This window comes from Melanerpes formicivorus, unplaced genomic scaffold (genome assembly GCF_026170545.1).
Source record: "Melanerpes formicivorus ecotype bairdi unplaced genomic scaffold, bMelFor1.0.p_v2 SCAF_5, whole genome shotgun sequence".
NCBI lineage: Eukaryota > Metazoa > Chordata > Aves > Piciformes > Picidae > Melanerpes > Melanerpes formicivorus.
In genome coordinates this window covers 4,983,585-5,001,179 of record NW_027142357.1, presented here as the reverse complement: position 1 = coordinate 5,001,179, position 17,595 = coordinate 4,983,585, and the positions used below count along the sequence as shown (strand labels likewise).

Sequence of the window (17,595 nt, the reverse complement as noted above, 5' to 3'; positions counted from 1 at the left end):
AGGGATAACAGAGATAATAGAATCTATTGGGATGTGTACATCCAGTGGCCTGGCACTTCACAATTTCGGAAGTACAGGGCCTTGGTTGACACAGGAGCTCAGTGCACCATAATACCATCAAATTATCAGGGATCAGAGTCTATAACTATTCTGGGAGTCACTGGTGGATCTCAAGAGTTAAGTAAGGTAGAGGTTAATATAAGTTTAACTGGTAAACAATGGAGGAAGCATACAGTTGTGACCGGACCTGACGCACCTTGTATTTTGGGAATTGATTTTCTGAGAGAAGGGCGTTTCAAAGACCCTAGAGGTTACAAATGGGCTTTTGGAGTAGCTTCAATAGAAATTGATGGACAAAAATTGAAGCTGTCTGCCAGACCTGAGCTTTCTGATGAATCTGCAGTTGTGGGACAACATAAGATACAGGACATTAAATTGCCGGTTGCTTCTCAGACTGTGCATCACAGACAATACAGAACCAACCGTGACTCTTTGTTGCCCATTCAGAATCTGATTCGTCAGTTGGAGAGTCAGAAAGTCGTCAGCAAAACTCATTCACCTTTCAACAGTCCAGTGTGGCCTGTGCGGAAGCAGAATGGAGACTGGCGTCTGACGGTAGACTACCGAGCCCTAAATGAAGTGACACCACCTATGAGTGCAGCAGTACCAGACATGATGGAACTACAGTATGAGCTGGAATCCAAAGAGGCCAAATGGTATGCTACCATAGACATTGCTAATGCATTTTTCTCTATTCCCATAGCAGAGGAATGCAGGCCTCAGTTTGCTTTCACCTGGAGAGGAATCCAGTACACTTTCAACAGATTGCCAATGGGCTGGATCCACAGCTCAAGCATCTGTCATGCAGTGATCCACGATGCTCTGGAGAAAGGAGGTGCTCCAGAACACATCCAGTTCATCGATGATATCATCGTCTGGGGTAAAACTGCTGAGGAAGTCTTCAAGAAAGGTAACAAAATCATTGACATTCTTCTGAATGCAGGTTTTGCCATCAAGCGAGACAAGGTGAAAGGACCTACCACAGAGATTCAATTTCTGGGAGTGCGGTGGCAAGATGGACGCCGACACATTCCAGTGGATGTGGTAAATAGAGTCTCTACCATGGCAAGTCCCACAAACAAGCAAGAGACCCTACGTTTCTTGGGGATAGTGGGATTTTGGAGACTGCACATTCCTGGATACAGTCAGATTGTGAAACCTCTGTATGATGTAACTCGAAAGAGAAACCATTTCCACTGGGGACCTGAACAACAAGCAGCCTTTGACCAGATAAAGCAAGAGGTAGTTCAAGCAATGGGTCTGGGACCGGTCCGAGATGGTCCAGACATTAAGAACATTTTGTACACGGCTGCAAGTGACAATGGTCCAACCTGGTGCTTGTGGCAAAAAGCTCCAGGTGAGACACGTGGACGACCTCTTGGTTTCTGGAGTCGAGGTTACAGAGGTTCAGAGGCTAACTATACTCCAACAGAGAAAGAAATTTTAGCTGCCTATGAAGGAGTAAAAGCATCTTCTGAAGTGATTGGAACTGAATCACAACTTCTCTTAGCTCCCAGATTACCAGTTTTGAATTGGATGTTCAAAGGCAAAGGATCCACACCACATCATGCCACAGACTCAACGTGGTCTAAGTGGATGGCTCTGATAACACAGAGAGCTCGAATGGGAAATCTTGAAAGACCTGGTCTAGTGGAGGTGATCTCAAGTTGGCCTGAAGGCATCAACTGTGCTAAACCTCCAGAGGAGAAAGTAACTCGTGCTGAGGAAGCTCCTCCTTACAATGACCTTTCTGATGATGAAAAGAAATATGCTTTGTTCACAGACGGTTCCTGTCGTCTTGTTGGAAACAAGCGAAGGTGGAAGTCTGCAGTGTGGAGTCCAATACGCCGAGTTGCAGAGGCGAAAGATGGAGAAGGAGAATCCAGTCAGTTCGCAGAGGTAAAAGCTGTCCAGCTAGCTCTCGACGTAGCTGAACGTGAGAGATGGCCAAAGCTTTATCTCTACACCGACTCATGGATGGTAGCCAATGCTCTATGGGGTTGGCTAAAGAACTGGAAGAAGAGTGGTTGGCAGAGGAAAGGAAAACCCATTTGGGCAGCCAACCTATGGCAGGACATTGCTGATCGAATCGAGAGAATTCCAGTGAAAGTGAGACACATTGATGCTCACATTCCTAAGAGCAAAGCTACTGAGGAACAGCAACACAACCATCAGGCAGATCTAGCTGCAAGAGTTTCTCAAGTAGACATGGACTCTAATCTTGATCTCGACTGGAAACACCGAGGTGAGATATTCTTAGCTCGGTGGGCTCACGATTCGTCAGGACATCAAGGCAGAGATGCAACATACCAATGGGCTCGTGACAGATCCATAGACATTTCCATGGATGCTATCACGCAAGTCATCCATGACTGTGACATTTGTGCTGCTATTAAGCAGGCAAAACGACTTAAGCCCTTGTGGTATGGTGACAGATGGTCCAAGTACAAGTATGGTGAAGCTTGGCAGATTGACTACATCACTCTACCACGTTCTCGTTCTGGTAAGCAATACGTGCTTACTATGGTAGAGGCAAACACTGGATGGTTGGAAACTTATCCAGTTCCACATGCAACTGCACGCAACACCATTCTTGGTCTGGAGAGACAAATCCTGTGGAGACACGGAACTCCAGAGAGGATTGAGTCAGACAACGGAACTCATTTCAAGAACAACCTTGTAAAGAACTGGGCAAAAGAGCACGGTATTGAGTGGATATTCCACATTCCCTACTATGCACCAGCTTCAGGGAAGATTGAACGCTACAACGGTTTGTTGAAGACCACTCTCAAAGCCATGGGAGGTGGATCTTTGAAAAACTGGGAAAAACATTTAGCACAAGCAACCTGGCTGGTAAATAGTAGAGGTTCAGTGAACCGAGCCGGACCTGCACATTCAGATTTGCTACGGAAAGTAGAAGGTGATAGAGTTCCTGTTGTTAGAGAAAAGAATCTGTTAGGTAAAACTGTTTGGGTATTTTCACCCTCAGGAGAGGCTAAACCTGTCCGAGGGGTGGTTTCAGCTGAAGGTCCGGGTCACACTTATTGGGTAATGCAAGAGAATGGTGAAATTCAGTGTATTCCACAAAGAAATTTAACTTTAGCTGAAAGAGGTTAATTTCAAACTGTTGTATAGCTACATCGCGTCCAAAGGAAGAATCAACGAGGAGTCTACGGTGCACGAACCCTGAGATCCCTGAGAGCCCTGAGTCAACTAAGAGACCCTGAGATTCCCTGTTTCCCTTTTCTTCGCTTCATCGGTGAAGAAATGAACTGTTTTCCATTTTTCTCATTTTCTGATTTTCTTGGACTTTTGAATCATCTACATCTGAGCATAGCCGGAATGGACTATGAACTTTACTCACGAACTGTAAATATTGTTTTGGATTAGATGGACAGTATGAACAGCCAATGAAATTGTTTAGAAGGGGTGGATTGTGGCCGGTTGACGTTGCCCCCTTAAGAAAGGGAATATGGTGGACGGAAGTTGGTAAACGGAAGGAATAGTCTAAACTAATTTCATTGGACGAGTGGGAGGAAGCACTTCTGAGTTGGGACTATACTGGACATTTCCAGCACTTCTCAGTCAGTCTTGCTTCCGTCTTTGCTCCGTGCAGCAGCTTTCTGTGCTGGGCTTTCTGCCAAGGCCTCGGCCTTGAAAACCAGATAACAGGCCTGTATACTAACTCCTTTCCAATTAACACAAACCGCTTCTAACATTTTTTTTTTCTCCTCTCTTTTCTCTCTCTTCCTATCCCACTCTGGGGAAAGGGGGGAGAGAGGGGAGAGCGGAGGTGGGGAACCCCCTCTGTCCAGAGGGGGGTCACTCTCATTTCTGTGTTACTCTGTTGTATATCTTTGTATATATTGTAGATATTGTAAATTTGTAAATAATCCCCTGCAAACCCTACATCGCTTTGTAAATATAGCTCCACTGCTTTGCTAATTCAGCTTGCGAGTTTTTTTTTCCTTTCCCTTCAATTTTTTTTTCCCTTTTACTTTACAAGGGGGAAGGGAGGAGGCTTCTCGGCCTTATCCTTCCAAACCCACCACAGTATGATAAACAGGTCATATAGTAGAAAGATTTGCAGACCTGCTGAAAGCTGTTTCTTTTTTGCTCAAAGGGATGTTAACACTTGTTCAGTGTCTTATAACGAACTCTGTTAGTAAACTCTCAGACAAATGTCTCTGCTGTATGGAATGGGCCCTTAATGCACCAGTCAGTTGTATTGATGAAATATGTTTGTGTAGGAGTTTTCAAAACCTTAAATTCTGTCATGAAGGGGTTTTTCCAGGAAATGCTTTTTCCTGCTTTATGTACCAGGATGCTAATGCTGAATTCCTGGTTATAGAAGCCATCAGAGTTCTGCAGACAGCCTTCTCTGATTCTCTTGCAGGATTGGGGTTAACCCCAACTGGAGGTTTAATCTAGTTGAGCTTGGCCTGCACTGCTACTTGTGGATATATATAGTGTGTGCACAAGCAGAAAGATTTGTCACTGACACACAGTAGGAAAATGGCAGTGGGTTTGTTGAGAAGCATACTTCTAAATTAATTTAGCTCCTGACTTAAAATCTTTTGAACTTGGTGTTTAGTACGAAGTGAAGGTGCATCAGCATCAATGCTCCTAAACAAGCATAAGTAAGACTATTTTTGAGTAAGTGACCATAATAGTAGCTTACTTCAAGGGGATTAGACCAGCTGTGTTCAGGGATTTCACAACAGCCGTGAGCTTTCAGCAAAGAAGTTTAATTTGTCACTATGTCAGAAATATATAAACACATTCCCTGGTCCCCGGATATGTTACTTATTCACCAGAAACAGGCTCTTTGAGGTGATGCCAAGGGGGAGCAGATGGACTAAAGCAACAAACAGGCAGCGATTGATTCCATGTTGTTACAGTTGCTTGGGAACCATCTGAAACTTGACAGAGAACCTAAAGGACTCAGAGGAGTGTACAGCAATGTCAGCTTGGTTCTGGATGTGGAGTAGGTAATCTGCTGGCACAACTTTGAGGCAGGCTGCAGTTCTTTGTGAGCATGAGTTATTAGGAAAGTCTCATGAGATGGATGTTCATGAGGACTTTGAGCAAGGTACTGTGAGAATTTGGAATTTTAGACTTGTTCTCTCCTGTTTCATGCTGCTCAAAAGTAATCTGTTACTGAAGTTTGTGGGGGTTGGTTGGTTGGGGTTTTTTGTTTGTTGTTGTGTTTTTAATAGGTGAGCCAAAAATTTGCCCCAAGTGAAATTGTCTATAGTTTAACAGTAGTTGTCAGAAAAATAGTCAAGTATATCAGATTAGAACTTGCATTTTTTTTTTCTGGGATAAAACCAGCTTATCTGAGGGGACATGGACCCTTTTGCAATTTTGCTGCAATTTCTAGGCAGTCCTCAGCAATTTGTATAAGAGACTGTTAAAAACAACCTCATGACTGTGAAATTCTGGTCTTGATGAGATGCAACCTGACACAGATTGCAGCAGCTTTAACAGGGCTTGAACAAGCATTTCAGCTAAGTGTGTGTTTAGGACTTCAGCTCAAAAAATTAATTAAAAGCCTTGTAAACTTTGAGCTAACTTCAGCCTTATCTGGAAGGGTAGCTATGTCCCCAAGAGCTAAATGCAAGCTTGCAAGGTAGGTCTCTGGATTGTGGATTTAAATAGAGGTGGTTTCAGGCTCTGCTTTCTGTGTCCATGATCGTGCACAGTTGTTTTCAAGGTCACTGTTTATATTTTAGATCTGGAATTTCTGTAAAGTGGGTTTTCTGTGCAAGTTGTCTTAGTACACTAAGAAAATGTGTGTTCTGGTCAGGCTACAGGAGGGAAAGCCCAGGAATTTAACTGCTTGTCAGTGACAGCTTCTCAACTAATGCTGACACGAACAGCACAGTTATCTGTGGTTCAGAAGGTATGTTACTGAATTCTCTCTGTGTCCTGGAATGTTTGTCTAGAATCCAGATGATGACAGAAGTTCACTGGGAATCTGCACTGAGTAATGACATGATGATTCACAAAATGGTTAGAATAGCTGACTTCTCTGCAGTGTCTGGTAATGTTGTTCTTCCTGTGATGAGGTTTCAGAGGGTAACAAACCCACATACACAGAAATAAATCGAATGAAGCAGACTGCTGTGAGTTTGCTCTTGCAGACTGCTAGGTATTAATGCAGTGTCACTGTGTGTTAGGAGATTCTTTGGCTCTTGTACCTTTATCCTGCTGTAGGATGTTAAATATGGTTTTTAAAGGCATTTGTATGAGAAGGCATACAATCTTAATTTATTCTAGTTTCATATCTGTTGCTTACATGTTGAAAAGATGAACTAGAAGTTTAGAGGGACAAAGTTGGGACTCATCTCCTGCCCTGGATTTATTCTATTACACATTTAATAAAAAATGAGCTATCTGTAGTTTTCAGGATTGGGTAGTGGCTGACTTCTCTCAAGTAGCTGGAGGCTTGTAAGCTGTTGAGGTGTATAGCTGTACTAGCAAAATGTCTGGTTTGGTTCATCTGCTAGTTCAGGTGATAGAGGAGCCAGCATATCTGCAGTCAGCAGGGATATCCTTCACTAGATCACGTTGCTCAGAGGCTCGTTAAGCCTGATCTTGAGGCCCCATTCCTGGAGATATTCAACTACCACCCTGGACAACAGCCTCATAGTGCAGAACTTGTTCCTAACATCCAATCTAAATCTGCTCTTCTCCAATTTCAAACCATTGCCTCTCATCCTATCACTGCAGGCCTTTGGAAACAGTCCCTCTGCAGCCTTCTTGTAGGCCCCTCTCAGGGCCACTATTAGGTCTCCTCACAGCAGCCTTTTTTCCAGGCTGAACAACCCCAGCTCCCTCAGCCTGTCCTGGTAGGAGAGGTGCTCCAGCCCCCTGATCATCTTTGTGCTCAAGGATCTTGAAATGTGCATTTCCAGGTGAAGGCTGTCATATGGCTTAGTCTCCCTCAACACACCTTGTCCTCCTCTGAGTCAGGCTGTCTGGTCACAATTTGACACTTGTAGCCATCTTTGGAATTTCCTATGTCCTGGGTGCTTTTCTTTGCAGTCTGATGATCTTTTCCTGATGAATTTTTCTCGTGAAAATTATCACCTTAATTCTGTTCTTTTGCTGTTAGTCAAAAAATTCTTAACAATGACTGTGCAGTGCAACCAAAATCTTCAGTAGATTCTGTAGCCTAAAACATTGTCTGGTTGAGTTCTTGTGTGTCAGTGTCCTCCACCCCACATATTTTTTTCTTAATGTCTTTAAGAAGTTTCCAAACTGCAGTGTGTGATGATCCATCACTTTGTTGTTTCCAGATGCTTCTTGAGGCTTCCAGACTTTTCATAGAAGAAGGACATGCTGACATTTAAAGATGGCTGCAATTCACTAGATGTTTCTTTTTACTATTTTTCTTGTAAGCAGTTGCCACAAAGAGATGATGCAATTTTGAGTAGGCAGAGAAATGATCCATATGATTGTGGAAGTAAGAGGGGAGGAGGGGTCTGCAAGACTGTGAGGATGTAATCCACATGGTGGAAATGTTTGGCAACTGCCAGCTTGAACATAAAGTGGGCTGCATCTTGTGGCTTGCTACACCCTAGTGTCTTTGCCAGCTTCTGTTGATATGGAGCCAGCTCAGTTCATACTTGTTGCAGCTTTATCAATAAATAGCATGCCTGTGCCCACAATTAGAAGGTGAATAAAACTCCTTTTTCCAGAGCTTTCTCCACACATCCTGTTTGTTTGGGATGGCTTTCACTTGAATGCCTGCAGTGCATAGAGAGCTGTACTCATCACTTCCCTCCCTATGCAGGCACATCAGCTGAAGAGATAAGCTTGAGCAGACAGGGTTTTTCTGCATAGTTTCTGGCAACTCTGCTTCAAGCAGTCCAGCTGACAGTCTAGTCTATCTAAACTCTTGGACTTGCTACTTGAAATGTGTTGTGGGCAAATCTGAAGCTGCAGAGAGATGTGTGATAAGGTGCAGAGTAAATGGTACCACATAGTAATGAAGTCATGCTGAAGTTGAGAAATGGAGTGAAGAGACTACAGCAAAGTAACATTTTAAAAATTATTGTTTGTTTTGGTTGTAAATCTGCAATTAAGTCTTCTGATTCACCTTCTGGTGTCTCCATTAATGGAGACTCCATAAAGAGAATCCAGAAAGATTGTTCTTCATCATCCAAATAGACAGCTAAGACAAAGTAGTGTGAATGCTCTCAATGTGTAAGTCAGCCTAGTTCCCCTAAACAGATCTATCTTCTTGTATTATATTCTTTGATTATTTTTCACAGTCATATTTCACAGTACAATAAAAAGACCACCTGTGCTTCACAATCAGAAATTAGCATGACGACATCGTGATGCAGTAAATAAAGTACACTCTAATCAAGGACGTGTTTCCCACAGAAAGATGGCAGAGTGTGCTGGGTAAACATTTGCAGTGCAAAACCAAGTTTCTAATGGAAAACACATGCTGAATAGAGTGATACAGAAGCTCAAAAAGCTGATTTGGAACAACCAGACTTTGGCACTGATAAGTGTGTGTGGTTTGGGTTGGTTTGTTTTTTGGTGTTTAGTTTTTTTGTTTGTTTTTTGTTGTTGTTTTCTTGGAGAACCACCATAGGCTTTTGTTAGTTTTGCTAATTACAGTTAACCAAGTATTTTTATTGTGACACTACCTAGTGAAGCTTGTCTACCATTAATACAAGATAGTAATTAAGTTTCATGTAACTATTTACCTTCACCTAGATTATGTGGGTATGAGAAAGGCTGATCATCAGCATGATTCCAATAAGAAGCATAGCAGTTTGGATTACTATTTGGTATAAATGGATACTAAAGACAATAAATACACCAACAGAAAATGCTGTGGAATTGAAGCATGGCGTGCCAGAATCATCTGTAGGTGTTAACACCTCATCCATCAGCAGAGTTTCCTGAAGGAAGCATTTGGCTTCCTGTGTCCATTGTTCAGGATTTTGTTATAGAAGCTTCCTAGACACATATATGTAACCTGAAACTGAAATGATGCTGAGCAGCCACTAGAGCTTTTAAAAACTATACTGTCTGGGCATGTTTTCATGCATGTAATTGTTTTTCAGATGTCAAAAAAAGCAGGCATCATAACTTTGATGTTGCAAGACTGCGCAGCAGCCTTGTTGAAGGAGTTGTGTACTCTGAGTTTGTATAGATGATGTGTTGGAAATTCGCATGGCAGCAAATAGAACATTCGGAATTAAGGCAGTGGAACTTCTCCCTTATGGGGAGAGACTGAGGGAGCTGGGGCTCTTTAGCTTAGAAAAGATGAGACTGAGGGGTGACCTCATTCATGCTTATAAAGATGTGAAGGGCGGTGTTAGGAGGAGGGAGTGAGGCTCTGCTCAGTGATGTCCAATGATAAGGGGCAGTAGGTCCAAGCTGGAGCAGAGGAGGTTCCATGTAAACACAAGGATAATTTTTTTTCACTGTGAAGGTGGCAGAACACTGGAACTGGCTGCCCAGAGAGGTTGTAGAGTCTCCTTCTCTGGAGATATTCAAAACCTGCATGGATGTGTTTCAGTGTGATCTGGTATAGGTGATCCTGCTCTGGCAGGGAGGTTGGACTGGATGATCTTTCAAGGTGCCTTTCAGCCCCTAACATTCTGTGAAGGAAGTATAAGGCCCAATTCTCAGTTTAATTAAACTAGTTCTCTCAGTGTGACTGAGGGCAGGATTTGCTTCCAGGCTTACTGGTTACCAGTTCTATGATTGAAGGAATTGCTTTCATTATTTGCATGAGCAGGTAAGGAGAAGATGGGTATTGCTTCATACAGACATGTTGCTACATACCTGTGCTTACAAGTCATGTATAATGTGCATTTTATATGAACATATATTGGCACAGAGATACCTTGTTGTCTAAAGGAGTCTAAAGATAGACTCGTAAGTTGTTGTCTTCCTGTTTTCTTTTTCCTTCCAGATCAATGCAATCCGATCAATTGTTCCGAACAAAAGCAATAATGAGATAGTTCTGGTGTTGCAGCAGTTTGATAACAATGTAGACAAGGCTGTTCAAGCTTTCATGGATGGTGAGTACAGGATACTTTTTTTTACTAAGGCACGAGGGGTTCATTTGCTTGCTAAAGTGTTCACTGTGTCTAGGGGCTCCAAATACAGCCTGTTGTTCTGCTGAAGTTCAGATGGTTGTGACAGTTCTTTTTTTAAATATATATATAACTGATCTTCCTGGCTGCATCTTTGCTTCTTCACAGTATGGGTTTGACAGAGCTGTTTATCTGTTTTGCCTGGCTTGGCCATTTTTCGTGCCATTCTTCTTTACTCTGCCTGAAAGCTAATGCTCTTTAAACCTGTCAGAATCTGTTGAAGGTACAGTAACTCGTGAGAATTGGAGACGAATCTGAGGCAGATAACCAGGCCGCTAAGCCCCTCAACTTGATGCATACATTGACATTCAAACCTCAATCTGAATTTTGCAAATAGCCATGACATTCATAATGGCTTGAACCAAGATTTCATTGAAAGTTCGAGCCATTCTGAGTTGGGACCTTGGTTTGTATTTTTGCATCATGAGACCATCTGTAATCGAAGGTCACTTGTAGTTAAATAACACCTTTCTGATAAATACATAATAGCAAGCATCTTGAACTTCACCACAGTCTGTAAGAAACCCATTTCAGGAATAATAGAATATCATGAGCAAATCCTCTCAAAGTCTGTGTAGTTTGGGGCTGCTAAATACTAGATACTAAAAATTCCATCATCTCAGAACTCCTGTGTATCTTTAAAATGCCTCATGGTGCTGATCTGCCATCTCACCTAGTTGTTTGTTCCCTGTTTTGTAGCTTTAGGTTTGGGTTGGATTCATTGACTAAAATGTATCCACTAAAAGGCATTCTAATGTACTTGGGATTACCAATATGCAAAAAACAGATGAAAGCAAACTGGATTACTTGTAAATGCATCAGAATTCTTCCATCAGATCTGTATGGTGCCTCTCGATTCAGGCATCTGTGTAGCCAGTCAGATTCTAATAGATGTATGGAAATTGGACTGAGTTTGTGTACACCCACACAGAGAAATCTAACTAATAATTGTGTTTGCCTGTAATATATGCCCTGGGAAAAGTAGCAAAGGTTTGCTCCATGATTGCTCTTCTCTCATGGCCAGTATGGGAAGTTTCACATTTTCTACTGAGTTCGTAAAATTCTGGTCCATTTAAGAATTTTTCAGGTCTAAACTAAGCATTTGAAGTCCACCAAGTATCTAGCCAGAAGCCATAAAAGGACTGCAGCACTTCAGAATCCTACGGTCTGCACTTCAGAGAGCAGCTGAAATGAACACAGATGCATTTTACCAAAATACTACCTTCAAGGTCACAAAAATGTGGAAAATGTTATTACCCCATGCTTCAGGGGGAGAAAAAATGGGAGGAAAAAACCAAAACACTTCAGATATTTCCTGATTATATTTTACTGCCCATGAATTACACTTGCAAAACTCTTTTTTTTTTTTTGTATTCCACCCTTTCAAAATTCAACATAACTACAAACAATTTAATGTCTGCGACAAGTGTGTTTTCAGGATTCCTCCTGTTAAGGGAAGGTAACAAAAAATTATTCAGTAACTTCCTTTCATTTGATTTATTTTACCTTAAGTTTCCACTGCTTGCTTGTGGTCTCTTGAGCTGTTTCCAATAGCTCTTCAAAAGGGGAAATGTTTTCATAGTTGGGTATTGTCATCTGCTCTGAGGAAGAATCAGGGCAAAAGCAAACCTTGCAGGAGTCTTGAAGGAAAAAAAAGTCTTGAAGAAAAGCAGACCATTGCAACCTGAGTTCAAATCATCTTTGAATTTTACTAGTTTATGATCATTGTGGTTTGAGTTCAGCAGTCTTTGCCAGTTAGCATTTGAAAACAGCAAATATTTGCTACTGTCAGGAAAGAGCATGAGAGATGATGCGTCCATGCAGCTGCCAATGTGGGCAGAATGAATCCAGCGTTTCACATCTAACAAAAATGGCTAACATTGGATTACCACAGTTGCAGAGAACACATTGCTGCATGCAGTGAAGTCATGGCATGACCATGCTGAGGGAAGAGACTGAGCATCTCCATTCAGTGCTTTTCTCAGAGGTGCTGCATGCTTGATGTGGAAATGTTCAAATTCAGTTTCCTGAGATGAGCTCCTGTCTTGCTTTGTGTCTGGAGTGGCATGTAGGTAATGCCTCTACATGGGAAATTTGAGTTAAATTAGAGATTCAAATGTTTCACTGTTAGTGCTTACCTTGTCAAGCAAAATCAAGCCTGTTAAGCTGCTTGTAGATGCATTCAGGAAAATATTCTGGTGTGCTCACATGAGGGCTAAGGGACTTGCACAGTTAGAGCATCTCCAGCAGAAGGAAACTGGGGTTAGTTAGGTGAATCACTGAAATAACCTTCGCCATGCATAGTATTCGCAGAGAAGCTGAGGGAAGCAACGCTGAGACAGCAGCAGCCAACACAAAAACAGTGTTGGATGATACTGTGAAAACAGTTAACAAAGCTGTCAAGTGAAATCTCTATTTTCAGCAGCACAGGGTAAAACAGGCAGCAAAAGTCTGGGTTTATTTCTTCATACTGAAACATGGTGTCTGTCAAAAGATAGCATACCTTTAGGAGAGGGGATGATATTTAGATGAGCATAAGTACATATATCTTTAAATATATACATAGTTCTACACACAATAGAAGTTTTCTTAGCCTTCTGTCTGCACCGTTAGCCATCTAGGAAACACAGTTGGGAGTTGTTTGGATTTGATGGATTCCATTCACATTTTTTCACCATTTAATAAAATAGGCTTAGCACTGCAAACAAGGCATGTAATCTCTTCTGATCTGTATGACAGACTCAGTAGATAATCTTGGATCTGCATTATTGATATAGAAAAATAACATTGGTGCTGTGGAACACCTCCCATGACTTTGGCTGGATACATGTTCACAACTCACGGTGGTCTGAAAATTGCATTACTTCTGTACACTAGTATCAAGAGCTCACTGGAATGAGTGAGAGGAATGGCTGAGTATGAAATCCAATAGGAAAGGATTGTAAATGAATACTTAGTAGAATTATGGAGTGATTGTAAAGTGGTTATAAAATTCAAACAGGAGGAGACTTGATGGGGTGCTTGGTGCCATGGTTTAGTTGTTTAGGTGGTTTGGATTGGTTGATAGGTTGGACGCGATGATCTTGAAGGTCTCTTCCAACCTGGTTTATTCTATGTAACTAACCTGTATGTCTATGTTAACTATGTAACCTGGTTGCAAGGGATTATTGTGGCAGGTACTGGCATAGTAGTTTGGATGATGATTCAGTCTGCATATTTACCTTCTATTTTCAGCTTTACAGTCCAGGAGAACAAAATAATGATGTTAACTAGATGACAGAGTTTTCTTGTAATATGGTAGGTGGCACTGGTCTGACCTTGCAAGCTGGGGCAGAGGAAGGTCCAGGTGAACATAACGGAAAGCTTTTTCACTGTGAGGGTGATAGAGCCCTGGAGCAGGCTGCCCAGAGAGGTTGTGGAGTCTCCTTCTCTGGGCACATTCAAAACCCACCCAGATGCATTCCTATGTAACCTGCCCTTGGTAACCCTGCTGTGACAGGGGGATTGGACTGGATGATTTTTGAAGTTCTCTCCCAACCCATAACATTTTGTGATTCTGGGACCAAAGTTCTCGCTTTACTCCACTAATTTATCCAACCAGCTCATGAGAGTTGGTATGCAGAATATCAAGAACACAAATTTTTCAATGTGAGCTTTAACCAATTTTTTTTCTGCCAGGTCCAAGCAGAATTTCTGCAGGAGTTCATGAAATTAGTCTTTTGGATGCTAATGAAGTCTTCACTTCTATGTTCTTCCATCTTCTGAATATGCCAGATAACACGTAGGCTGTATGTGATCAAAATGCCAAAAGATTTTGAAACCTTGAGTCAAGGTGAACTATCTAGGTTACCCAGTGTTTATACTAGGATGCTGAGATGCTTCCCTTTTCAGGCAAGAGATTTGAGTGTTGACTTTTCTGGGGCTTATGCTGGAGCTTAAATTTAGGCACCCATTTAATCACTTTGTGGAGTGAAGGCCATAACAAGCAGTAGTGCGAGGTAGCCTATCAACTGTACATAGTGTAATCAAACAAAAGGGGTAACTGGGAAGGAGAAAGGTGTCTACCTGCTTTACTCTGCCCACATAAGAGAAATCCCAACCACAAATGGAAATGCTGCCCAGCTAGGAGATGAGAAACCCTTGTTCAACACACTTGTTCTTTTTCATAGCCAAACTTATGTTGAAATGTTTCATCTTTCCTTTCTCTAGGCAGTGCAGCTCAAGTTCTAAAGGAATGGAATATGACAGGGAAAAAGAAGGTAAGGGCTTGCTCTCAAGGATCTCAATATTCAGCCTGTTTATCAGCTGCACGTAGCTGAATGTAGTGCTTATATTGTGGCCTGTGCTTTGCCTTTGCTAACACAGGTGACTTCATTCACAGCTGTAATCAGAATAAGTGAAAGCAAATGAATGTAGTATTTGTAATCCTGTTCTTGTGTTGCTGTCTCTCTGGGGCAGCGTGTGTGTGTAGGTGCGAGGGAGCCAGCCCCTGGACAAGGGCAGAACGAATCCCCAAACAGCCTGTGTGCAGAATTGCTTTCAATAAACAATTGTATCCTTGATAGTCATACCTGCTTATAGTGCTAGAGGTTTTGCTGCCAGGTATGAAAATAAGAGTCATGCATTAGTGACATTACCAAGTCAGAGACTTCAAGTATCTGTTTGAGTTGCAATCTTCATACTTATGTAGATCCAAGCTGGAGCTGTACCAAGGGGCTGCTCTGTGAGTCACTGTCATGGAGAATCCTTTTTATGACTGGGAGAGCTACAGTATCAGCAGGCAACCTATGTCCTGTGTGATCACTTTCTACGTGATCAGAGTGATGCCTAAAGGAGTTGTCTGTGTTACTGCAGGGATGTCCCCTGGATGGCTAGCAACTGCTTGTCTCAAGTGGTACCAAACATATAGAACAGCACCTTAGCAGAACCTCTGGTGCTGTTTTGCAATCCAAGTGCTTTGTGTGGAAGGAAGGAGAAAAGCAGTTTGCAGCTTCAGGTTGTATTTGAAAATGGTTTGTTCAGCTGACCAGAAGCAATGTGTTACCTAGCACAGCATGGCCTGTAAATGGCATTACACTGATGTCACTTGTATGGCATTTTAAGAGCATGGACAATTTACTGGCTACATTTTGATTTTATATGGGTTGCAATGAGTGACATCTCTCTTCTTGCAATATTTCTTCATTTAGAACAACAGGAAAAAAAGAAGCAAATCTAAACAGCACCAAGGCAATAAAGATCCTAAAAACAAGAATGGTGGACCTGAGAAGGCATCTGAAGAGCCCCAGGGAAAGAATGACTGCCATCTTAATGGATGCTCTAAGGACATCTCTTGCAGTGGTTCTGCCAATCAGAAACTGGAAGCCAATTCTCTTAAGAACAAGGGCTCAGGATGTGCAGAGTCAGCACTGGTCTGTCCAGAAGTCACAGGTCAGTTCATCTGGCACAGGACACCTTTATAACTGGCAGTAGCCAACCCCTCATTTACGAAAGATCATAGTATTTTTATTGCTGTGAAACAGGATATAATAAAAACAATGTAAAATATAACTAGAGGCCCAGCTGATGCAGAATTTTCCAGATATAAATACATAAGAATGCAGGGTTAGAAAATGGCTTGAGTGTAAGATGGTGGCAGAAGCAATGAAGTCCCACATCTGGAGCAAAATTGTGTGAGCAGTGTGAGCTTGTGGCATATTACAAGATTTCTTTATTGTCTAGACTAGTCCATTTTTTCTTTTCCTCATCTTCCCCAAACTAGGCTAGTTGCAGTAGATTTCCACTGGCTTTGCCTCCCAGGGAAGGGAGGGCCTCTGTGTTGAAGGAGGCAGCCTGGTAGCCTCTTAGTACACACATTTCTGCTGGGGTCTAGGTAGTGATTAGGGAACTCTGGGGGACAGTAGTGCAAGCAGCTCTTCCCCACTGGGATCTAGCACAGAGTTACAATTACAGCAACATCAGTGAAACAAACCTTCTCTGAGGAAAAAACTCTGTGAAAGCTGTTGCCTTCAAGTATCATTTCATAAAGTTCATGTTTAATTGCTGTCAATACTGGTAATGGTTTTTCAGCTCCTTGCATTTCATACTTGTGACATCTGCTGGATTATTGTTCCTTTCAGTACTTCCTTCCTATGTCTTAAGCAGTATGTAAAACTATATTGAAAGAACTTGCCTTGAAGTCCCTTTATCCATGGTTGCAAATACAGCTCTCAAACCATGGAACTAAATAGAAGAGAGGGGTGATGAGGATCCTTCAGGGGCCAGCAGCTGCACCCTTGTGGTTTCTGAGCAAGTCACGCAGACTGTTCTAAAGCAGTTTGAGATGCTGAAGTGAGTCTAAAGTGCACCCATTTGATATTGCTCCCTCTTATGTTACAATATGTTACAGTATCACTAAGGTTGGAAGAGACCTCAAAGATCATCAAGTCCAACCTGTCACCACAGACCTCATGACTAGACCATGGCACCAAGTGCCACATCCAATCCCCTCTTGAACACCTCCAGGGATGGTGACTCCACTACCTCCCTGGGCAGCACATTCTTGTGTTGTAATCTCCTTTGTCCTTGTCTGGCTTGTTTGTTTCGGTTCCTTCCCTAGGGAAAGATAGGGGAGAACATGTAGTTACCACCTCTAGTTCAGGTCTGCTTATTTCTTGCAATTATTCCATCTCTCTCAGAAGTCTTTAGTTCTTGTTTTTTTTTTTGTGTGATGGTTTCCCACAGGGAATTGAGACTTGCTAGAGAAAATGAAACATAAAATTCAAGGTCCTGGAAAGCCAAATTGCCTCAACATGGAGGACCTTAAGGAATGTTTCACTTAACTATGAGTGAATTCAGGGGCTCTCAGTATCTTGAACAGGAAAAGGCTGCAAATGAACCTGTTTACTTAAAAAAAAAATTACAAGAACAAACCCTCCAACTCTCTTTCTTGGAAGCCTTGGCAGCACAGGATGTGAAGGATTTACAGCTACCCTTTTTGTACATACCCTTGTAAAGAAGGGGTATGAATGCACTGAGGGGATATTTACCGAATACAGAATTAACCAGGTTGGAAAAGACCTTTGAGATCAAGTCCACCCTATCATCCAACATAATCAACTAAACCATGGCACTAAGTGCCTCATCCAGTCTCTTTTAAAACACTTTCAGTGGTGGTGACTCAAACACCTCCCTGGGCAGCCCATTCCAATGGGAAATCACTCTTTCTATGAAGAATTTCTTCCTAACATCCAGACTAAACCTTCCCTGGCACAACTTGAGACTGTGTCCTCTCGTTCTGTCAGAGGTTGTCTGGGAGAAGTGATAACCCCCCACCTGGCTACAACCTCCCTTCAGATAGTTGTAGATGCCAATAAGGTCTCCCCTGAGCTGCCTCTTTCTCCAGGCTAAGCAACCCCAGCTC

General features: G+C 42.2%; 1 protein-coding gene across 3 annotated transcripts in view; it reads left to right on the top strand.

Annotated features, from left to right (window-relative positions):
* SPATS2L (spermatogenesis associated serine rich 2 like) overlaps nucleotides 1-17,595 on the top strand; it is a 96,278-nt gene that overhangs the window by 51,377 nt on the left and 27,306 nt on the right. For all 3 annotated transcript variants that reach the window (XM_068137939.1, XM_068137938.1, XM_068137937.1), the window contains 3 exons: nucleotides 10,010-10,118; nucleotides 14,403-14,452; nucleotides 15,383-15,623. In XM_068137939.1, the coding sequence (XP_067994040.1) occupies nucleotides 10,010-10,118; nucleotides 14,403-14,452; nucleotides 15,383-15,623 (400 nt within the window). The remainder of the gene's footprint in view (nucleotides 1-10,009; nucleotides 10,119-14,402; nucleotides 14,453-15,382; nucleotides 15,624-17,595) is intronic.